The sequence below is a fragment of the Nylanderia fulva genome, unplaced genomic scaffold, assembly GCF_048542155.1.
Source record: "Nylanderia fulva isolate GAGA-0341 unplaced genomic scaffold, ASM4854215v1 Scaffold68, whole genome shotgun sequence".
Lineage (NCBI taxonomy): Eukaryota > Metazoa > Arthropoda > Insecta > Hymenoptera > Formicidae > Nylanderia > Nylanderia fulva.
Window position 1 is genome coordinate 644220 of NW_028190786.1, and position 21647 is coordinate 665866.

Consider the following 21647-nt stretch of genomic DNA (forward strand, 5'->3'; position numbering starts at 1 on the left):
CCGTTAAAATCATTTAAACATATTTACTATTTTTTTTCTCCAATTTATACTTTTTTCGTAAGGTTTTCCCCCCCAAGGGGTTTTTAAAAAATTTTAAAAATTTATTAAAATTCGTTTTAATGTAGCCACGTATAACTGAAAAAAATTTTATTAATTTTAGTTTATCACAAGATTCATCTTTAGTTCATCAGTATCATTTTTAGTTTATCACTGTATTATAACGAATTGACTTATAGAAATATTTAAATCTCATAATTATAAAATCAAACAGTATAAAAATAAGAAATTATGTAAAAAATATGTATATAAAAGATTTATAAAAGCATATAGTTACATATTTATACGTACGTTTGCATACAAATGTTTATCGATATATAAGAAATACCGGATTTTAGTATAAAGTATATTATATACATATAAAAACACTTACTAATGCATGCATTAAGATGTTGAGGTACATCACATAATTCCACTAATTGTGGTTGCAACCGCTTGAATGTTTTTTTTTAGGTCAAAATTACCCAACGTATTTATTGTCGTGTTGGATCGAATAATTAGTTCGTATTGAAGTGTCCCTTGGTTGAATTCAGGTATTTTTACCTTTTTAGCCTTAGCACCATCAATATGCACAATCTGCAAAATTAACAAATATTATTAAATTAAATATGTATATTAAATTAATATTATTCTAATACTACTGTTTTATATGTACTTTATTGGAATAAACTTTTTTTTTTAAATATTACAACAAAATGATAATAAAAATAATAATTTTAATGTTATAAAAAATAAATTATACAAAAATGTATCGCTTACTCGATTTGGTTGTATATAAAAATTTATACGATCAATTTCTTCGTTCCAGGCAACAACTTGAATGCGATGTTTACTGTTGTTGTTCACCAAAAATTTTAATAATCTATAATGTTGGGATTTACCAACTATCTTCGGACCGTCAATTTCATCGATAAATCCAACAATTTCTCTAAATAAATTTTTTATTAAAATTAGTAATATAATAATATTTTAATTTGTTTTAATTATCAAGCTAAATTTGTTTTAATTATCAAATTAAATATTATGTTCTTTTATTTGTTAATTACAACAAAAGATAATTATTTTTTATTTAAGAAAGAATTAAATATATATATATAATGTGATCACACAACAATTGTTAATAAATAATCGAAAAGAAACTTTGAAGGTCATTGTGACATAAAAATTTTGATATTAAATATGTATATGTGTATCAAAACTATATTAATTTACAAATGAGATATTTTAATTAAATTATTCTAATAACATGCTTTAAAAAACAATACATTATTAACGAAAGCGTACTAAATATCATTTACTGATAATATTTTTCCAATGGTAGATTTGATAATTACATGTTATATAATTTCTGATAATGTAAATTTTAAAAACAATTCATTATATTGTAGTACATTTCGTTATTAAATTTTTCGTTTGAATTAATCTCATAAATATTTTATTAACTGATATGATAATACATTTAAGACATAGAGGTAAAAATTTGATAAATAATTATACAATTAAATAAAAAATTATATTATATTAAGTATAAATTAAAAATATAAAGACTCACACAGTAGAATCTTCGAATTGTATCGATTCCAACATTTCATCCGATGCCAAATATATCGTCTCCAAAACATCATTTTGATTGAGAAAAGTAATTTCCTGTCTATTGACTTCCACATCATTACTTCGATTTGGAGTAAAAGTTTCCTTTTTGTTGCAGGTTTCCGAATGACTTTCTTCGTTTAATGTCTCCTGCTGTATGTTAAGTATTCTGTAAATGAGTAGCGTATATCAATATAATATCGTGATTAATAAAATATATTTTATAAAACTTTTATGTCGCAAGTTACAAGCTCTTCCATTTAAATTATGTAAAAGATTATTATATTGCGAACTTTAAAAAAGAATCGGTAAAATAGAATCTCTTTTATATAAGAAAGCAGTTATAAAAATAATGTAAATTATTACTAAAAAGCTATCAATCGATTTTAACTAACAAAATTAGCTATTCTCTGTAACAATAATTTAAAAATTTATAAATAAAAAATGAAAATATTAATAAAAATAAGTATATTAATAAATTTACTTGTTAAGCGAGGATTCCTTTAAATTAATTTGGGACGAATGTTTATTTCCATTATTTTTTTTTTTATCCTTTTGATGTTGGTTAACTTTTTCCATTTTTTCTTTCTATCTCTTTTTCTTCCTCGTTCCTTTATTTAAAACTAAAACAAAAACGTATACTATAATATATCGCATAAAGTGTAATTTTATGTTAAAAATAGAAATTAAATCGCAAGAGTTTTATAAGAGAGCAATATTAATATCGAACAAAATTTAAAAAAAAAAATTTTTTTAAATTTAAAATTTAAAAAATTTTAACAAAATTATAATTTAAATTTTAAAAAATAATTAAGTAATGTAATAATTATTAAATTTGTTTATAATGTATAATAATTTATAAAATAATTATTAAAAATATATCAATAATTTAGCTCACCTCTTCGAACCTCCTGTAGAATTGAGAAGATATGTTGCTATGTATAAAGAGTAACATATTTTGTTTTATCGTTGCTATAGAAAATTCGATGACGTTAAAGTTGTGTTCTAAAATGTGACGTGAATTATAGATTTTCAATATTAATAGTGATTTTAGAACACAACTTTAACGTCATCGAATTTTCTATAGCAACGATAAAACAAAATATGTTACTCTTTATACATAGCAACATATCTTCTCAAATCTACAGGAGGTTCGAAGAAGTGAGCTAAATTATTGATATATTTTTAATAATTATTTTATAAATTATTATACATTATACATAAATTTAATAATTATTACATTACTTAATTATTTTTTAAATTTTAAATTATAATTTTGTTAAAATTTTTTAAATATATATTTTAAATTTAAAAAAAAATTTTTTTTTTAAATTTTGTTCGATATTGATATTGCTCTCTTATAAAACTCTTGCGATTTAATTTCTATTTTTAACATAAAATTACACTTTATGCGATATATTATAGTATACGTTTTTGTTTTAGTTTTAAATAAAGGAACGAGGAAGAAAAAGAGATAAAAAGAAAAAATGGAAAAAGTTAACCAACATCAAAAGGATAAGAAAAAAAATAATGGAAATAAACATTCGTCCCAAATTAATTTAAAGGAATCCTCGCTTAACAAGTAAATTTATTAATATACTTATTTTTATTAATATTTTCATTTTTTATTTATAAATTTTTAAATTATTGTTACAGAGAATAGCTAATTTTGTTAGTTAAAATCGATTGATAGCTTTTTAGTAATAATTTACATTATTTTTATAACTGCTTTCTTATATAAAAGAGATTCTATTTTACCGATTCTTTTTTAAAGTTCGCAATATAATAATCTTTTACATAATTTAAATGGAAGAGCTTGTAACTTGCGACATAAAAGTTTTATAAAATATATTTTATTAATCACGATATTATATTGATATACGCTACTCATTTACAGAATACTTAACATACAGCAGGAGACATTAAACGAAGAAAGTCATTCGGAAACCTGCAACAAAAAGAAAACTTTTACTCCAAATCGAAGTAATGATGTGGAAGTCAATAGACAGGAAATTACTTTTCTCAATCAAAATGATGTTTTGGAGACGATATATTTGGCATCGGATGAAATGTTGGAATCGATACAATTCGAAGATTCTACTGTGTGAGTCTTTATATTTTTAATTTATACTTAATATAATATAATTTTTTATTTAATTGTATAATTATTATGCAAATTTTTACCTCTATGTCTTAAATGTATTATCATATCAGTTAATAAAATATTTTTAAGATTAATTTAAACGAAAAATTTAATAACGAAATATACTACAATATAATGAATTGTTTTTAAAATTTACATTATCAGAAATTATATAACATGTAATTATCAAATCTACCATTGGAAAAATATTATCAATAAATGATATTTAGTACGCTTTCGTTAATAATGTATTGTTTTTTAAAGCATGTTATTAGAATAATTTAATTAAAATATCTCATTTGTAAATTAATATAGTTTTGATACACATATACATATTTAATATCAAAATTTTTATGTCACAATAACCTTCAAAGTTTCTTTTCGACTATTTATTAACAATTGTTGTGATCACATTATGTATATATATTTAATTCTTTCTTAAATAAAAATTATTATCTTTTGTTGTAATTAACAAATAAAAGAACATAATATTTAATATTTTAGCTTGATAATTAAAACAAATTAAAATATTATTATATTACTAATTTTAATAAAAAATTTATTTAGAGAAATTGTTGGATTTATCGATGAAATTGACGGTCCGAAGATAGTTGGTAAATCCCAACATTATAGATTGTTAAAATTTTTGGTGAACAACAACAGTAAACATCGCATTCAAGTTGTTGCCTGGAACGAAGAAATTGATCGTATAAATTTTTATATACAACCAAATCGAGTAAGCGATACATTTTTGTATAATTTATTTTTTATAACATTAAAATTATTATTTTTATTATCATTTTGTTGTAATATTTAAAAAAAAAAGTTTATTCCAATAAAGTACATATAAAACAGTAGTATTAGAATAATATTAATTTAATATACATATTTAATTTAATAATATTTGTTAATTTTGCAGATTGTGCATATTGATGGTGCTAAGGCTAAAAAGGTAAAAATACCTGAATTCAACCAAGGGACACTTCAATACGAACTAATTATTCGATCCAACACGACAATAAATACGTTGGGTAATTTTGACCTAAAAAAAAACATTCAAGCGATGCAACCACAATTAGTGGAATTGTGTGATGTACCTCAATATCTTAATGCATGCATTAGTAAGTGTTTATATGTATATAATATACTTTATACTAAAATCCGGTATTTCTTATATATCGATAAACATTTGTATGCAAACGTACGTATAAATATGTAACTATATGCTTTTATAAATCTTTTATATACATATTTTTTACATAATTTCTTATTTTTATACTATTTGATTTTTATAATTATGAGATTTAAATATTTTCTATAAGTTAATTCGTTATAATACAGTGATAAACTAAAAATGATACTGATGAACTAAAGATGAATCTTGTGATAAACTAAAAATTAATAAAATTTTTTTCAGTTATACGTGGATACATTAAAACGAATTTTAATAAATTTCTAAATAGTTTTAAAACAATTGGCTGCGGATCCATTACAGATAAGACGTATAAATTGGAGATACAAATAGTAAATTATGATAATGATGTCTACTTTGACAAGGGGCAAATGATTGAAATGAAAGGATATGTAAAAATTATGAGTAAGCTATGTGAAAAAGTTTTAAAATTTCCAAAAATATAATTACTATATAACTGTCATTAATATTATAATTTTATCATTTAGATGACATATTTTATTTGGAGATTGATCATTCAACAGACATAAAGCAAATAGGAGAGGAAAAGTTATCATTTCAACAATTATTGTTGGGTACAAGACCAATTGTAAAAAAAACATCCAATGAAGATTTAGGATTACCACCACGCAAAATGATTCGAAAATAATGATTCTTTTCCATTTTATTAAATAATATGTGAAAATAATTCTAATATTTAAAAAAATTTTTTTTTAACGCGTTCACAATGTTTGGTTATAATTAGTTTCACTTTCGTGTTATTTAAACGTTATAATATTTTGAAAGTATTATTTTATATACTCTTCTAGAAACTATATATAATATCAAGTATCAATTTTTTATCGAACTTTGACATTAAGTAAAATATAATTATTTCAATGATGTTAAAAATAAATGTCACCATTCGTTACATAAGTAATAGTTTTTCAAAAATGATGTTATGTATTATAATGTATTTTATGAAATAAAATTAAATTTTATGTAAAATGTTTTCGTAAGCAAATTGCATTACGACAATTTATAGGATATTTTTGTACTTAATTATTGTGTATATCATATGTTGTATTATTATATATTGCAAGAATGTAGATATTATTCATATTTAATTTTAATACGGCCGAGATATCGAGTACAATAATTATATTTAAATCAGAATTCAAACTACAGGATTAGTCGTTTATTAATCATCATTCATACTTTCTATGCAGATGTAAAATAAAAATAATTTTTCAAATCGAAGGCTTCTTTTTCTTTTTAATATTATCGATCTCTGTTTTTTATGTTTAATTTACTCAGGAGTAAGCAAAAAGATAGCCTATTTCGACATAATAATTAGTTTAATGTATCATAAATTTCGGCTACAGAGTACTGAAGTAAAATGATATTATATCTTTTTCTCTTAATTATTTTATAAATAGATAAATTTGCTTAATTATTTAATTAGAATCCTATAAATTGTGATAAAAAAAAAAAAAAAAAAAAATTAAGATTTATTTGTATTAAATATAATAAAAAGATCTGTATATATATTTATATATATACTTACTTTTTTTCATTCGTCGATCACTGCTTCATCTTATTTATGCCTTCTTTTTTATAAATATATTATTTTCTACTAAATCTTGCGTGACACGACACAAGCTCTTAAGAAATATTATATAACACATACCGAGATCACTACACATTTAACCTTTATTATCACGATACGAACTGTCATTATTATAATAACCGCGATCAAGTTCGCCCCGTACCTCGAATCGACCACCAATCACGTATACGCGGAAAAACGGCAACAAGACTTTCGACTCCAAACACGCACTTCACGGGTACACATGACTTTTTTTATAGTAGATTATTTACTCAGATTTTTTTGTCTATCTTATAAGATAAACACTTTAGAGATTGAATATTTCAAGTAAACTAATTGTAAGTAAATTTCACATTAATGCATATAGATGTTTAATCATGAATGTACTAAATAAGTACACAAGACGAACAGTGAGTGAGTGAGTGAGAATGAGAGAGTGTGTGTGTGAGTGCGTGTGTGTGTGAGAAAGAGAGAGAGAGAGAGAGAGAGAGAGAGAGAGAGAGAGAGAGAGAGAGAGAGAGAGAGAGAGAGAGAGAGAGAGAGAGAGAGAGAGAGAGAGAGAGAGAGAGAGTTAGCCAACATAACCCCGCACGCTGCCGATCATGAATGTACTAAATAAGTACACAAGACGAACAGTGAGTGAGTGAGTGAGAATGAGAGAGTGTGTGTGTGTGTGCGTGTGTGTGTGAGAAAGAGAGAGAGAGAGAGAGAGAGAGAGAGAGAGAGAGAGAGAGAGAGTTAGCCAACATAACCCCGCACGCTGCCGATATGGCGGAGCGTCACTATCGCCATCTGTTGTAAAACGTGCGAGATGGACAAAATTACCACTACATGCATCTTGCATGTGTTGTGTACGTGTGATATATGTGTGCGTATGTGTTGTATACGTGTGAATACGTGTAGCACGATACTACTATGTATGCGTGGTCGACGATGATAATGATGATGATAATGATGATAATGATGATAATGATGACGGGGACGTTTCTTAATAGAAATTTTTCATATTTCGACTTTGCATTTATATATCTCTGCTTACAAATCACGTAGAGCAGAAATAAAGACACTTTTATTATATAATTCAAACTCAATCTATCGATTAAGTCTAGTATAAACTCGATTGCTTCAGCCATTATTGAGGATTCGAAATATTATAAAGACTCAAATGTCCGACTCGCGTTAAGATACACGGTGTCTCCGCTACGCCCTTAACTGGTCGCGAGACACTACCGTGTCTCTTGATGACGAAAAAAATATTGTATTATTTAAAAATATGATAAAACCACGCGAAGTTGGTGATTATCTGTTAACGCGGCGTTTATTCTGCGTCCTTGTCAAAGTTATCGTGCGGGCGTCCTCATTTTCTCAACATAATCTTTGCTGTCCATGACTATCGTAATTTGACCTTTATCAGCTCTGGTGACAATAACATCATCATTATTATGCAAAAATTTTTTGCAAGATGAAAACGTGTCAAGAATGTATCTGTCTGTCCGTTGTGTGATTATTAATTAAATAGAGCATTGCCAGTGTGGTCGATTTATATAATAAACCTTTCTTTAATATTTCTAATATTTTATGAAAAAGCTTTCTGCGTTTATACAGCATTAATGTTGTCTGTAGATTATTTTTGAAAGCCTACTTTACATTTTTTTCTGAATTTTTTATAAGTTTTTAACATTTTTAAATTTTCAGTCTTTTTAAGTTTTTAAATTTTTAAGTTTTTAATTTTTAAGATTTTTAAATTAAATTTAAAAAATTTTTATTATTTAAAATGTAAAATTTGGGGCTGAAAAATAATATACAGTTAAATATTCTAGCACAGAAATGTTGTAGTAAAAAGAGAAAAAAACATTTTTACAAATAATAACATTAATTTTATTTTTTAGAAGTAAATATCAATAACTAATTATTTATTTGCAAAAATAGAAATTTTGTTTTTCTGACATCAGATTCGGATTCAGCGGATCAAATTACATTAACAATGACTTTTGTACTTCATTTGTAAGGAAATAGTAAAGATTTGAATAAGAAAATACATACCATTTTTTATATAACTGACAAGACTAAGGTCATTATTTAACATTTTTCAAAATCGCTACACGGCATAAAAAACTAGATGCTTCAAGTTAAATTTTCATACCTTGAAAAGATAAATTTACTTCAATACAATTTTGGGCAGAGGGATGGCCGATTTGACGTGGAATGACCCATACATATATATATACGTAAATTATAAATAATAATACAATATAAATTGGTAATATTAAAAAAGAGCTTCGTCTACTGCACGAATAAAAAAAAAATTAGGCACTATATTTCACTATATTTTATATTTTATTGTCAATATATTTAACGACTAACAAATCGCAAATATCGCGTAGAAACTTCGCTTATTTATTGTCTAATGTGTATTAAAATAAATCTAAAATAACTGTGCAAGTAAAGTATAGTGTTAAAATAATTTTCATAAAATTATTACCTAACATTTAAATAAAAATTGATGAGACTCACCGATACGATGCACAGCAGTGAAGTTGTAAACTATAAAATAAAAATACAAGGAAATTATATAGTTAAATTTAAAATAATTGATATTTCAAAAAATAAAATTATTATTTACATTAAATTGTTATTTGATTTATTAAATAGTTTTATTAAATAGATATTTAAATAAAAATATTACATTATTTTTATTTAAAAAAAGTTTTTTGATATAAAAATTAGTTAGTAAAAATTATAAATAACCATAAAATTAATGAAGTCGCCAGTGATGAGTAAAACCATACTAAACCTTTCATTAAACTACATATTGAGAAGAGAATGAAAACTCTAAAACACCATAGAGAATTTTCGATGGTAAATGACAATGAATGTAAAAAGTTTAATACGAGATCATTGTTATCGATACCGTATATAAAAAACTTGAGCGAAAATCTGAGTAATACGCTTAAAAAATGTGGCCTCGACATCGTTTATACTATCCCGAAAAAATTAAATAGATTAATCAAGAGAGGTAAAGATAAGATCAATCATATGAAAAAAAACTGACGTTGCAACTGACGAATGCAACAATTGCAATGCAACATATACAGGGCAAACAAAAAGACAATTAGCTACACGCGTAAACGAACATTTTAAAAATATTAAACAACATCATAGCAATTTCAACGTAATTAGTAAACATCGTATAAAATATGACCATGATTTTAAATGGATGGAACCTAGGATTTTACATTGCGAAAAAAACAGAAGGAAGAGAGAATTAGCGGAGATGTTTTTTATTAAAAAATATAAGAATAACATCAATTTACAAAGGGACACAGAAAATCTAAATCCTATTTATGATAAGTTGATCCACAGTATATGATTGTCTATGTATTGTATTTATTTATTTATTTCGTTGCATTGTCGAACTTTGATATTATTGTGTTTTTAACGTTTGACTTAAATTGATTTACTTGTCTCCGGTTCAACATTAGTAATTTTACTGCTGTCGAATCAACATCTTTAAAGGTACATTATTTTTATTTATTGTAAATTTCTTTGTTAACAACTTTGTAAATTATCGTTTCATATCCTAATCATTGTATATTTTTATTGTACAGTTACACTTGAAAAGGACCCGTACCTAAGGGTCGAAACGTAGTGTTTCAAATTAAATTGAACTGGCCAGTTAGGTCGAAAATTTTCAAGAAAAATTTTAATTTTTATAATAAGTGATAATAATTTTTTCTATAAATATGTAAAAATATTTTATTAATCTATAAATATTGAAGATTTAAATCATTTTAAACATTTTTAAAAATAAAACAAGCAAATATTTATATAATATTCTATTATATATTACGAAATAATACATAAAAATATACTTTGCAAATATGATAATTTTTAATTAAGCTTAAATAAAGAATAATAAATAAATAATAGTGTAATAAAATAAATAAGAGAAATTCGGCGAATTAAAATTATGTACATAATATGAATTCGGGCATTGGAATTATGTACATAATAGAAATTCAGAGAATTAAAATTATAATTATATACATTCGCAGACTAAAAGGTCGTCTGTCGAAATATGACACAATAACAAGTAAAAATAACATTAATAACGCACGCCATCTAGTAAAATAATTTGTGTTATGAAAAAGTAGGTCAAAAATAGCTTCAATTCTAATAAAAATGTTTCACAATTACTAAATAACAGTTGATTACTATCATTTAGTTACGGTTATCTTTTTGAAGAACTATTATATACATATCGTACATGTATATATATATGTTCGTTAACAAATTTTTGTACTTCTTCAATAGTATTAAGTCTGGCAAAAGTGTTTACTTGCTCAATATTATCAAGTCTGGCAAAAGTGTAATTGACAGGAAAACATTGTTTAAATATTTTCACACATTTCTACGTGAAAAAATAAAATGTCGTGGATATGGAGTTATATTTTGTATTGGTTTCAATTATTAGCTTTAAAGATTATAAAAACTGGTCAAATACCTAAATATGTGGCTATAATGATGGATGGTAATCGACGTTATGCGAAAAAACGTAATATGGCCAAAATGGATGGAAATAAAAAAGGGTATGTGTCTTTGAAAAGAGTTTGTATTTATATATTAATCTTTTTTATTCTCTTATATCATGTACATATACGTTATGTTTCCTTTATAGATATGATAAACTGATAGAAGTAATTGATTGGTGCACGAACTTGGGTATTACAGAAATCACAGCATATACTTTTAGTATAAATAACTTCAATCGCAGTAAAAATGAAGTTAATGGATTTATGAAATTAGCCAGATACAAGTTTAAGCTTATGTTAGAAGAGAAGTATATACAAAATTCTAAATTGGTCATATACATATCTATCTACCTATCTATCTATATATGTATATATATATGTCGTAGCCCGATAGCGAAATTAGCCAATTAGCTAAAAGCCTAGGCGTTTAGCTAAATGCCGCCTGTTAGGCTAATCGAGGACGATATAGTCTAATGGCCTGGAAAATTCAGCCTGTTAGACGAGAAGTCGGCTTTTCGCCTAACGGCCTGGCGCGCTGTAGGCGATTAGAGAAATGCTTGTTTTGGAGCTCGATATGTTGTCAATTTATTGTTTGTAAATATCTCAGTGGGTCTTAAGTAAATCATCACAGAGCTCGTTGTATATTCAATTTTTTTCGTTAGTTGGCAATCAATAACAGCCATGGCAAGTTATATGCCAGTAAACCGCGATGAGTTTAACGAAAAATTAGATAAATTCTATTCAAATCGACCTGGCAGTAATCGAACAGTGTGGAGGCGAGATCAGATGATCAACGTTATGAAAATTCTGCAAGAAATTCAGGTTCCAAGTACTAAAAAGACAGTATCTCATTATCATTACGCGAAGAAGTATGAGCTAGCAAAAATTGGAACGGAATCGTATGTAATTTTAAAACGAAAAACTTCGAATGAGCCAGTTATTTACGTAATAGCGATGGAGGATTACTACGATAAATTGTTAGAAGCTCACATTCAAACAGGCCATGGCGGAAGGGATAAGATGCAGTATTACATTAAAGAAAAGTACAGGATAACGAAGGTGGCTTGTGAAATATTTGTGTCTTGCTGCGGGACATGTAACAGAAAGAGGGTTGCTCCAAAACGAGGAGTTGTGATAAAACCAATACTGAGCGATGGATTTAATGTTCGCGGACAGGTGGATTTAATTGATTTTCAATCTTGTCGCGATGGTGAGTTCAATTGGCTACTAAACTACCAAGATCACGCTACCAAGTTTTTGCACCTTCGACCCTTGAGATCCAAGCACGCAGCTAACGTTGCTGAAGAATTGTCGAAAATCTTCTTTACATGGGGAGCCCCGACTATTTTGCAGAGCGATAATGGTCGAGAATTCGTGGCTGCAGTAATACACGAACTTGTTTCCATCTGGCCTCACTGCAGGATTGTTCATGGGCGTCCGCGACACCCACAGAGCCAAGGTAGTGTCGAAAGGTCAAATGCGGACGTTGAAAACATCTTAAGAGCCTGGATGATCGATAATGATTCGATAAATTGGAGTCGTGGTTGCTACGAAGTACAAGTAATGGCTCTCACATATATAATTAAATTAATATTGTGTTCTTGAATACACACTTGAAAATTTACATACTTTAAATATTGATTTCAGTGGCAAAAGAATACATCGCGACATAGAGTCATAAACAGGAGCCCGTACGAAGCTCTACTTGGACCGATAAAAAGCGGCATAAGAAATACATCTTTGCCTGATGAAATTTTAAATTCGCTTCAGACAGAGGAAGACTTGGAGCAAGCTCTGGAGGAGCAGAATGTACAATTGAACGCGAGGTAATTGACTTAAAATAAATATAATAGAACTAGATAAATATAATATAATAGAACTCATATAGAGTGATTTGAACTTTAGTGTTGAGCAGTGCGAAGACGTAAGCAAGAAAAAAAGAATGCGAGAGGATGAAGAAGAGGAAAGAGAGGGACCACAGAAGAAGCGACAGGTAGACGACTCGAGCAGTATACTTTGCACAAAGTGCAAAATGGAAATGCATAGCGACCGCGGACAGATTGCTATCTGTTCATTGTGCGCTAGGGGCAAACAGCTACTTGACACTCGGTCAAATTGTTTCGAGCGTCAAACGACAGAGGCCGAAAAAATGGTTACCTGTTCGAGTATCACTTTTCCACCCCTTCAGATCAATGACACCATTACATTATCTGTTCCCACTGTTGACCGTGGGCCTCTCGATTTTAATAACATATTTGGCGTTGTAACTGATACCAAAAATGACGTATATCAAATTGGAACTAAGGATGGGATATTGAAAGGATGGTTCCCCCGTATTGAAATTGCAAAATCGGGCACTAATCTTATTACCATGGCTGACGTTCCAAAAAATGTTCTTCTTACTTTGAGGGAAGCTGCTGCAAAGCAGTCGGCAAGTGGTGGACAGGGATATAAAAAATGCAATTGCAAAATTGCTAAAAATCAGTGTCAGACAAATAGATGTGCATGTTTTAAAGCAAAAATTCTTTGCAATTCTTGTTGCCACAGTAGCGCATCTTGCATTAACAAATAGTAATGTAGTAATAATTGTGTAGTAAATAAATTGACAACATATCGAGCTCCAAAACAAGCATTTCTCTAATCGCCTACAGCGCGCCAGGCCGTTAGGCGAAAAGCCGACTTCTCGTCTAACAGGCTGAATTTTCCAGGCCATTAGACTATATCGTCCTCGATTAGCCTAACAGGCGGCATTTAGCTAAACGCCTAGGCTTTTAGCTAATTGGCTAATTTCGCTATCGGGCTACGACATATATATATACTTCTCGTCTAACAGGCTGAATTTTCCAGGCCATTAGACTATATCGTCCTCGATTAGCCTAACAGGCGGCATTTAGCTAAACGCCTAGGCTTTTAGCTAATTGGCTAATTTCGCTATCGGGCTACGACATATATATATGTCGTAGCCCGATAGCGAAATTAGCCAATTAGCTAAAAGCCTAGGCGTTTAGCTAAATGCCGCCTGTTAGGCTAATCGAGGACGATATAGTCTAATGGCCTGGAAAATTCAGCCTGTTAGACGAGAAGTCGGCTTTTCGCCTAACGGCCTGGCGCGCTGTAGGCGATTAGAGAAATGCTTGTTTTGGAGCTCGATATGTTGTCAATTTATTTACTACACAATTATTACTACATTACTATTTGTTAATGCAAGATGCGCTACTGTGGCAACGAGAATTGCAAAGAATTTTTGCTTTAAAACATGCACATCTATTTGTCTGACACTGATTTTTAGCAATTTTGCAATTGCATTTTTTATATCCCTGTCCACCACTTGCCGACTGCTTTGCAGCAGCTTCCCTCAAAGTAAGAAGAACATTTTTTGGAACGTCAGCCATGGTAATAAGATTAGTGCCCGATTTTGCAATTTCAATACGGGGGAACCATCCTTTCAATATCCCATCCTTAGTTCCAATTTGATATACGTCATTTTTGGTATCAGTTACAACGCCAAATATGTTATTAAAATCGAGAGGCCCACGGTCAACAGTGGGAACAGATAATGTAATGGTGTCATTGATCTGAAGGGGTGGAAAAGTGATACTCGAACAGGTAACCATTTTTTCGGCCTCTGTCGTTTGACGCTCGAAACAATTTGACCGAGTGTCAAGTAGCTGTTTGCCCCTAGCGCACAATGAACAGATAGCAATCTGTCCGCGGTCGCTATGCATTTCCATTTTGCACTTTGTGCAAAGTATACTGCTCGAGTCGTCTACCTGTCGCTTCTTCTGTGGTCCCTCTCTTTCCTCTTCTTCATCCTCTCGCATTCTTTTTTTCTTGCTTACGTCTTCGCACTGCTCAACACTAAAGTTCAAATCACTCTATATGAGTTCTATTATATTATATTTATCTAGTTCTATTATATTTATTTTAAGTCAATTACCTCGCGTTCAATTGTACATTCTGCTCCTCCAGAGCTTGCTCCAAGTCTTCCTCTGTCTGAAGCGAATTTAAAATTTCATCAGGCAAAGATGTATTTCTTATGCCGCTTTTTATCGGTCCAAGTAGAGCTTCGTACGGGCTCCTGTTTATGACTCTATGTCGCGATGTATTCTTTTGCCACTGAAATCAATATTTAAAGTATGTAAATTTTCAAGTGTGTATTCAAGAACACAATATTAATTTAATTATATATGTGAGAGCCATTACTTGTACTTCGTAGCAACCACGACTCCAATTTATCGAATCATTATCGATCATCCAGGCTCTTAAGATGTTTTCAACGTCCGCATTTGACCTTTCGACACTACCTTGGCTCTGTGGGTGTCGCGGACGCCCATGAACAATCCTGCAGTGAGGCCAGATGGAAACAAGTTCGTGTATTACTGCAGCCACGAATTCTCGACCATTATCGCTCTGCAAAATAGTCGGGGCTCCCCATGTAAAGAAGATTTTCGACAATTCTTCAGCAACGTTAGCTGCGTGCTTGGATCTCAAGGGTCGAAGGTGCAAAAACTTGGTAGCGTGATCTTGGTAGTTTAGTAGCCAATTGAACTCACCATCGCGACAAGATTGAAAATCAATTAAATCCACCTGTCCGCGAACATTAAATCCATCGCTCAGTATTGGTTTTATCACAACTCCTCGTTTTGGAGCAACCCTCTTTCTGTTACATGTCCCGCAGCAAGACACAAATATTTCACAAGCCACCTTCGTTATCCTGTACTTTTCTTTAATGTAATACTGCATCTTATCCCTTCCGCCATGGCCTGTTTGAATGTGAGCTTCTAACAATTTATCGTAGTAATCCTCCATCGCTATTACGTAAATAACTGGCTCATTCGAAGTTTTTCGTTTTAAAATTACATACGATTCCGTTCCAATTTTTGCTAGCTCATACTTCTTCGCGTAATGATAATGAGATACTGTCTTTTTAGTACTTGGAACCTGAATTTCTTGCAGAATTTTCATAACGTTGATCATCTGATCTCGCCTCCACACTGTTCGATTACTGCCAGGTCGATTTGAATAGAATTTATCTAATTTTTCGTTAAACTCATCGCGGTTTACTGGCATATAACTTGCCATGGCTGTTATTGATTGCCAACTAACAAAAAAAATTGAATATACAACGAGCTCTGTGATGATTTACTTAAGACCCACTGAGATATTTACAAACAATAAATTGACAACATATCGAGCTCCAAAACAAGCATTTCTCTAATCGCCTACAGCGCGCCAGGCCGTTAGGCGAAAAGCCGACTTCTCGTCTAACAGGCTGAATTTTCCAGGCCATTAGACTATATCGTCCTCGATTAGCCTAACAGGCGGCATTTAGCTAAACGCCTAGGCTTTTAGCTAATTGGCTAATTTCGCTATCGGGCTACGACATATATATATATACAAAATGCAACATTATATATATATATAATGTTGCATTTTGTAATAATAGATCTATCAGATTATGTTGTAACTAGCTTTAATTCCGCGCTTTAATTAATTAGAAATCCGATTTTCTCGAAATTAGTACCAAAATGTTGCAAATTTGTCGGAAAAAGCTACAATGTGTTTTTTAATTTTTATTTTTTCTGTGATTTTAGAGAAAATTCCATTATCGTGAAAAAATGTTTTCAGATTTCTAACTAATTAAAGTGCGGAATTAAAGCTAGTTACAACATAATCTGATGGATCTATTAATACAAAATGCAACATTTTTAGGAATAAATGGGATGAAAAAGGAATACGTATACGAGTAATTGGCAATTGGGCCTTACTTTCAGAAGAAATGCAAAAATTATTGGCCAAAATGATGATTACCACTAAAAACAATAATAAAATAACTTTAAATCTTGCTTTTCCTTATTCATGTAAGATGACTGTATATGTTTAAACTCATGATATTTTTCATTAAATAAGAATTTACACAATATTTTGATATCTTTGCGTAGCAAGGGATGAAATTACGCATGCAGTTAAGGATATATTAAGAGGTGTAAAACATGGTGACATTTTACTAGAAGATATAAATGAAGACCTGATTTCTCACAGTTTATATACTTACAAATCTACAAATCCAGATTTATTAATTCGTACTTCTGGAGAAGTTCGACTTAGTGACTTTCTCTTGTGGCAAGTAAGAAGATACAGTTAAATAAACATTTTTTATTTAATGTTTGTGAACAAAGAAGGGCTGTAAGAGCTATATTAAACAAATTGCAGTTGTCAGAAAATCTTAATAAAATTCATTTAAAACGAGAAAATAAATACATAAGAAATAAACATTTATGTGTAGATGATATTAATAAAGTGTATTTAAAATGAGAAAATAAATATATAAGAAATAAACAATTATGCGAACGTTTGGGCTGACATTTCAAGCCTTTTTCAGCGCAATACAAATATTTTGATTATAAATTAAAACGTGATATTAAACATTAAAGACGGTAGTTAACATAGTCAAGATAATAAATATGTAAAGTCAGTTATTGTCTCAATACATATGTTGTTGAACAAGTCATCGTGTATGACAACCGCCGTATCCGATACATACTTTGTTCGAGAGAACGCACCATGCAATCACCCATGAGAATAGACTTCCTGATTTATTGGTCAAGGGAGATATCTTGATTGAATCCTCCCGATGAAATGTTGTTAAACATTAAATCAAGATTTAAATAAACAAGATCCGATTATTTATTATAGTCTGATAAGTAAAATGCACTGTACACTCACTCAAACAAATCGGTGATAATTTTACAAAAGTTCCACGTATCAGATCCGACATCCCTTTAAACAAGGTTTTTTGCAGAGAACAAAACAGAACGTTATAAACGTACATGCTTTTTACAATTACGTAAGAAACCAATCTTCAATTTACCAACCATAATGATTTTTTCATACTTCAACCATAATTTTAACATGTTTATCGCCTCTCGTCCATAAAAATAACTAATATGTGCAAAAAATGAACAAAGTATGTATCAGAAACGAGGGTTGTCATACACGATGACTTGTTCAACAACATACCCAGCCAGAAATGATTTGTTGAATCGACGTCGATTCGACGTCGATGATACTGGTCGATCGACGGTCGAAATTTGTAGTCGATTTGACTTAAAAATGGGCTTAAATTTCGACCAGTCATTGACAAGTCGATTTGACGTCAATTCAACGTCGATATTTGTGTATAAACAGCAATTATTTATATATATATAGTAATAATTCGCAGTTCTATCTAGTAAATAGCCTTTATCGATTTTTTACATGGATAATAATCAATCCGTGCGCGCAGTTCATCGATCAAAAGGAATACATTTATTATACCAATGATATATAATAATAAAAAAAATAATAAATAATCTAAGGTCTACTCTTTCCCTTAGAAAAAAACGTTATTTATTATTCTTATTATTATAAATTAATTGTTAAGTATCCTTTTTGATGTAAAAAATTTTAGAAATTTAAAATGTGAAGAAAAGTCATATTTTATAAATTCTTATGAAATAACTAAAAGACAATAAAAATAATCTTATATGTAGTATTTTTTGCGACCTTATCATGAAAATGTTTTAATTAATCACTTGCGAATATTTCTGTCAGATTATTTTTGTCTTTCATTCAATATTATAAGAATTTATATGAATTAATATATATAATAAAATATATATATATAATATAATATAATATATATAATATAATATATATAAGATTTTTTCACATTTTAAATTTCTAAAATAATTGGTCGAATCGACATCAAATCGACGTCGATTCGACCAATCATTTAATTCTTATAAAATTGATTAAAAGACAATAAAAATAATCTTATAGAAATATTTGCATTGTTCAATTATATATAAAAAGAATTTTTATGATGAAGTCGAACATGATGAATATATTGACCAGGGGATCGATTGTCTATTTGTGTCGATTTTTCTCACTTTTTGCACATTTATTTCACGTGAAGAAATACACGCGATTGGCTATGAGCAAGATGAAAATACGATATCCCTAGATTCACGGGAGCACAAACCATAGTGAACATTTCGTAAAGCGTATATGCATGCATATATGTTTCAGTGATACCTTTATCTTTATAACCTCTGTAGTTTGAACGGTGTGAATAAGAATGAATGTTACAGAGAAACAAAAAGAAATTATGTTAAATTTTATGAATAAACATTCGGATTTCGGTCGGGGGCGGATACATTTTTGAACATGCTTGAATAAAATTGACGCGGCGTGTTATGAGAATTGATCGATATAAAACAATACATTAATAAAAAAGTAGTGTTTAAAAATCTTTTATTATAAAGTTAAGAAATGTACTGTGATAATCTTAATTATTAATTTATTATAAGATTATGAAATGTACTAATTTTATGTGATACAATTTATGTGATAAATATATATATAAATATATATATATATATATATATATATATCCTATTCAAAATACCATCACACAATATTTCTTAATTCGTACTTCTTCTGCTTGCATTATATTTATATCATTAACACTTCTCCTTCTTCCTCCAAATATATTTCATTTAATGGAATTCTCCATTTATAAGCAATGTTATGTAAAACACAACATGCATTTACAATTAGAGCTGTAAAGAATAGATTTAAAAAATACCTTTTCTTATCTCAATTATGCACTATAATTATTTACATACCAGCAAATTCTGGTGTATAATGTAATGTCCTCTCTTTTAATACGTATTTTAATCGCGCTCTACTCTACATAACATATAATGCAGTAGGATATACGACACATTTTGACATTATTCGACACAATAATTCTTGTCGAATAATCTCACGTGAAATATTTCGTGTTTTCACTATAGTGAAAATTAGCCAATCAAGTGAATGCTCACTTTTGTCATTTTCACTAAGTTTTGAGATACACAATCGACCCCCAGTATTCGACCATCGACCATTTATCGACGTATAGACGTCGATTCGACGTCGATTCAACAAATCATTTCTGGCTGGGTATTGTGTAAATATGTAGCGTAGCTACGTTATACAGGGGACTCCCAATAGCTGACACAATAATTCTCAATGGGAGCCTTTGTTTATGTATTTTCGGCAGACCATAACATCTGGGAGCATTACCATTAGTGCATCTCAACCTTTTATAAACATTGTTGTCAATAAGTTCATTATCAAGTCAAGATTTAACCAACGTATTTATTTTAACAGACATGCTACTCGTCGGATCTTTTTTCAATTTTCTATATGTGTTACAGTCGCTCAACAATTCAGTCATCTTTTCTATGTAATTATTCTTATTCAGAATCACTGTCACTTGACCCTTGTCCGCTCTAGTAATTAACAAGTCATCCCGATCAGCCAAAAACTTTTTAACCCTAGTAAATTTTTTTGAAATGTGTCTATCCATAAAATTATGGTGTTCAGTTTTTCGCCGCCATTTATTCAGGGACCCCGCAATCTGATTACGTGTGTCATCTATTATCTCATTTTCAACTTTATAGAAACACGATTCAAAATTCTTAATAACGTCTAAGGTAAACAATTCACAATCACTTTCAACTTTTTGGCTGATGGGTAAACTAAATTTACCTCCCAAACTTAGGAAACGAAGGACATCACTTGGGACAATCGTATCACTGTCATTAATTATCCATTTATTCCAAAATTTGCTCATAGTATCCATTATTAAAAGTGAAGCTTGTAGAATCAAAGACTAACTCAAGCGCAAATAAGAATTGATCTAGAGAGAAGGTCGTATTTTGAGAAATGTCTTTCCATCTCTCTTTAATCGCCTATATAACCAAGGATTTAGGAACATTAGTGTATAAGGACTTGACATCAAGCGATATCATACATTCACTATCTTTAATGTTAACATCCCTAACGCCCTTGACAAACGACCAACTATCTTTGACGTATAATTTAATGTTTACCTTAATATTCTACGCATTGCTTATTAACAAGCATCATGAGTCTTGTCATGTATGTATATAATTTAAGATGTGCTTTAATTTTATTTCTCCTTTCCATAATTCTACTCATTCCTATTTTTCGATATTAATCTACGAAGAAAAACAAAAATACAAACTATATACTGTATTATTATATGTATTCGTTTTTTTTAGATTTTGTTTCTCGTCAGATTTGTTGTTGGAGTCGAAATCGTATATAAATTGTCTCCCAAGGCAGCAATTCTATTTTAGTTGAATAAATTATCTGAATTGAAAAAATTATAAATTATTATCTAGATAAAATTGAAACATTAATAAATATACAACTTGAATAAAATATGTATTTATAATAAATGATATTCATAAAACTATTGTTCAAAAATCGAACGTTCAAAAATCTGCAAAGAAGATCATTAGAATATTCATGCCACATGCATTATGCTGCGATAAATAGCAAATATATTCTAATAAAATAGCGCTCGGTCGCAATGGTATACGGTTACCTCGCGCCTTCGAAAAATAAGCGCTTGCGTTATCTCGTATTAAACTATAAACACCGCGGTCGCGCGAGAGGAGACAAAAAACGGCTATACTAATAGCAAAT

At 29.3% G+C, this 21647-nt stretch overlaps 5 protein-coding genes across 6 annotated transcripts; 3 read left to right on the top strand and 2 right to left on the bottom strand.

Moving 5' to 3' along the window:
* Positions 1-459: 459 nt before the first annotated feature.
* On the bottom strand, positions 460-2750 carry LOC114945573 (uncharacterized). The gene is made up of 5 exons (XM_085488313.1): positions 2546-2750; positions 2132-2270; positions 1610-1816; positions 817-985; positions 460-633 (listed from the first exon to the last, which is right to left on the bottom strand). The coding sequence occupies exons 2-5, from the start codon at positions 2224-2226 to the stop codon at positions 460-462; spliced, it is 645 nt and encodes a 214-aa protein (XP_085344439.1). The 5' UTR covers positions 2227-2270; positions 2546-2750.
* LOC146720516 (uncharacterized) lies at positions 2654-5870 on the top strand. Its single transcript, XM_085488315.1, has 7 exons — positions 2654-2808; positions 3091-3229; positions 3545-3751; positions 4358-4526; positions 4710-4911; positions 5208-5387; positions 5471-5870. The coding sequence occupies exons 2-7, from the start codon at positions 3135-3137 to the stop codon at positions 5629-5631; spliced, it is 1014 nt and encodes a 337-aa protein (XP_085344441.1). The 5' UTR covers positions 2654-2808; positions 3091-3134; the 3' UTR covers positions 5632-5870.
* Positions 5871-10868: 4998 nt separating this feature from the next.
* LOC146720517 (dehydrodolichyl diphosphate synthase complex subunit DHDDS-like) lies at positions 10869-17385 on the top strand. 2 transcript variants are annotated; one of them, XM_085488339.1, is made up of 4 exons: positions 10869-11159; positions 11249-11398; positions 16815-16963; positions 17045-17385. In XM_085488339.1, exons 1-4 carry the CDS (start codon positions 10999-11001, stop codon positions 17245-17247), a joined length of 663 nt encoding a protein of 220 aa, XP_085344465.1. In that variant the 5' UTR covers positions 10869-10998; the 3' UTR covers positions 17248-17385. The 2 variants fall into 2 exon arrangements, with proteins under 2 accessions (XP_085344465.1, XP_085344464.1); XM_085488338.1 differs by having other exon boundaries at positions 11249-11410; positions 17045-17376.
* LOC146720518 (KRAB domain-containing protein 2-like) lies at positions 11417-13674 on the top strand. The gene is made up of 3 exons (XM_085488343.1): positions 11417-12662; positions 12750-12928; positions 13008-13674. The coding sequence occupies exons 1-3, from the start codon at positions 11784-11786 to the stop codon at positions 13672-13674; spliced, it is 1725 nt and encodes a 574-aa protein (XP_085344469.1). The 5' UTR covers positions 11417-11783.
* Positions 14071-16466, bottom strand: LOC146720519 (KRAB domain-containing protein 2-like). Its single transcript, XM_085488334.1, has 3 exons — positions 15306-16466; positions 15040-15218; positions 14071-14960 (listed from the first exon to the last, which is right to left on the bottom strand). The coding sequence occupies exons 1-3, from the start codon at positions 16182-16184 to the stop codon at positions 14294-14296; spliced, it is 1725 nt and encodes a 574-aa protein (XP_085344460.1). The 5' UTR covers positions 16185-16466; the 3' UTR covers positions 14071-14293.
* Positions 17386-21647: the final 4262 nt, after the last annotated feature.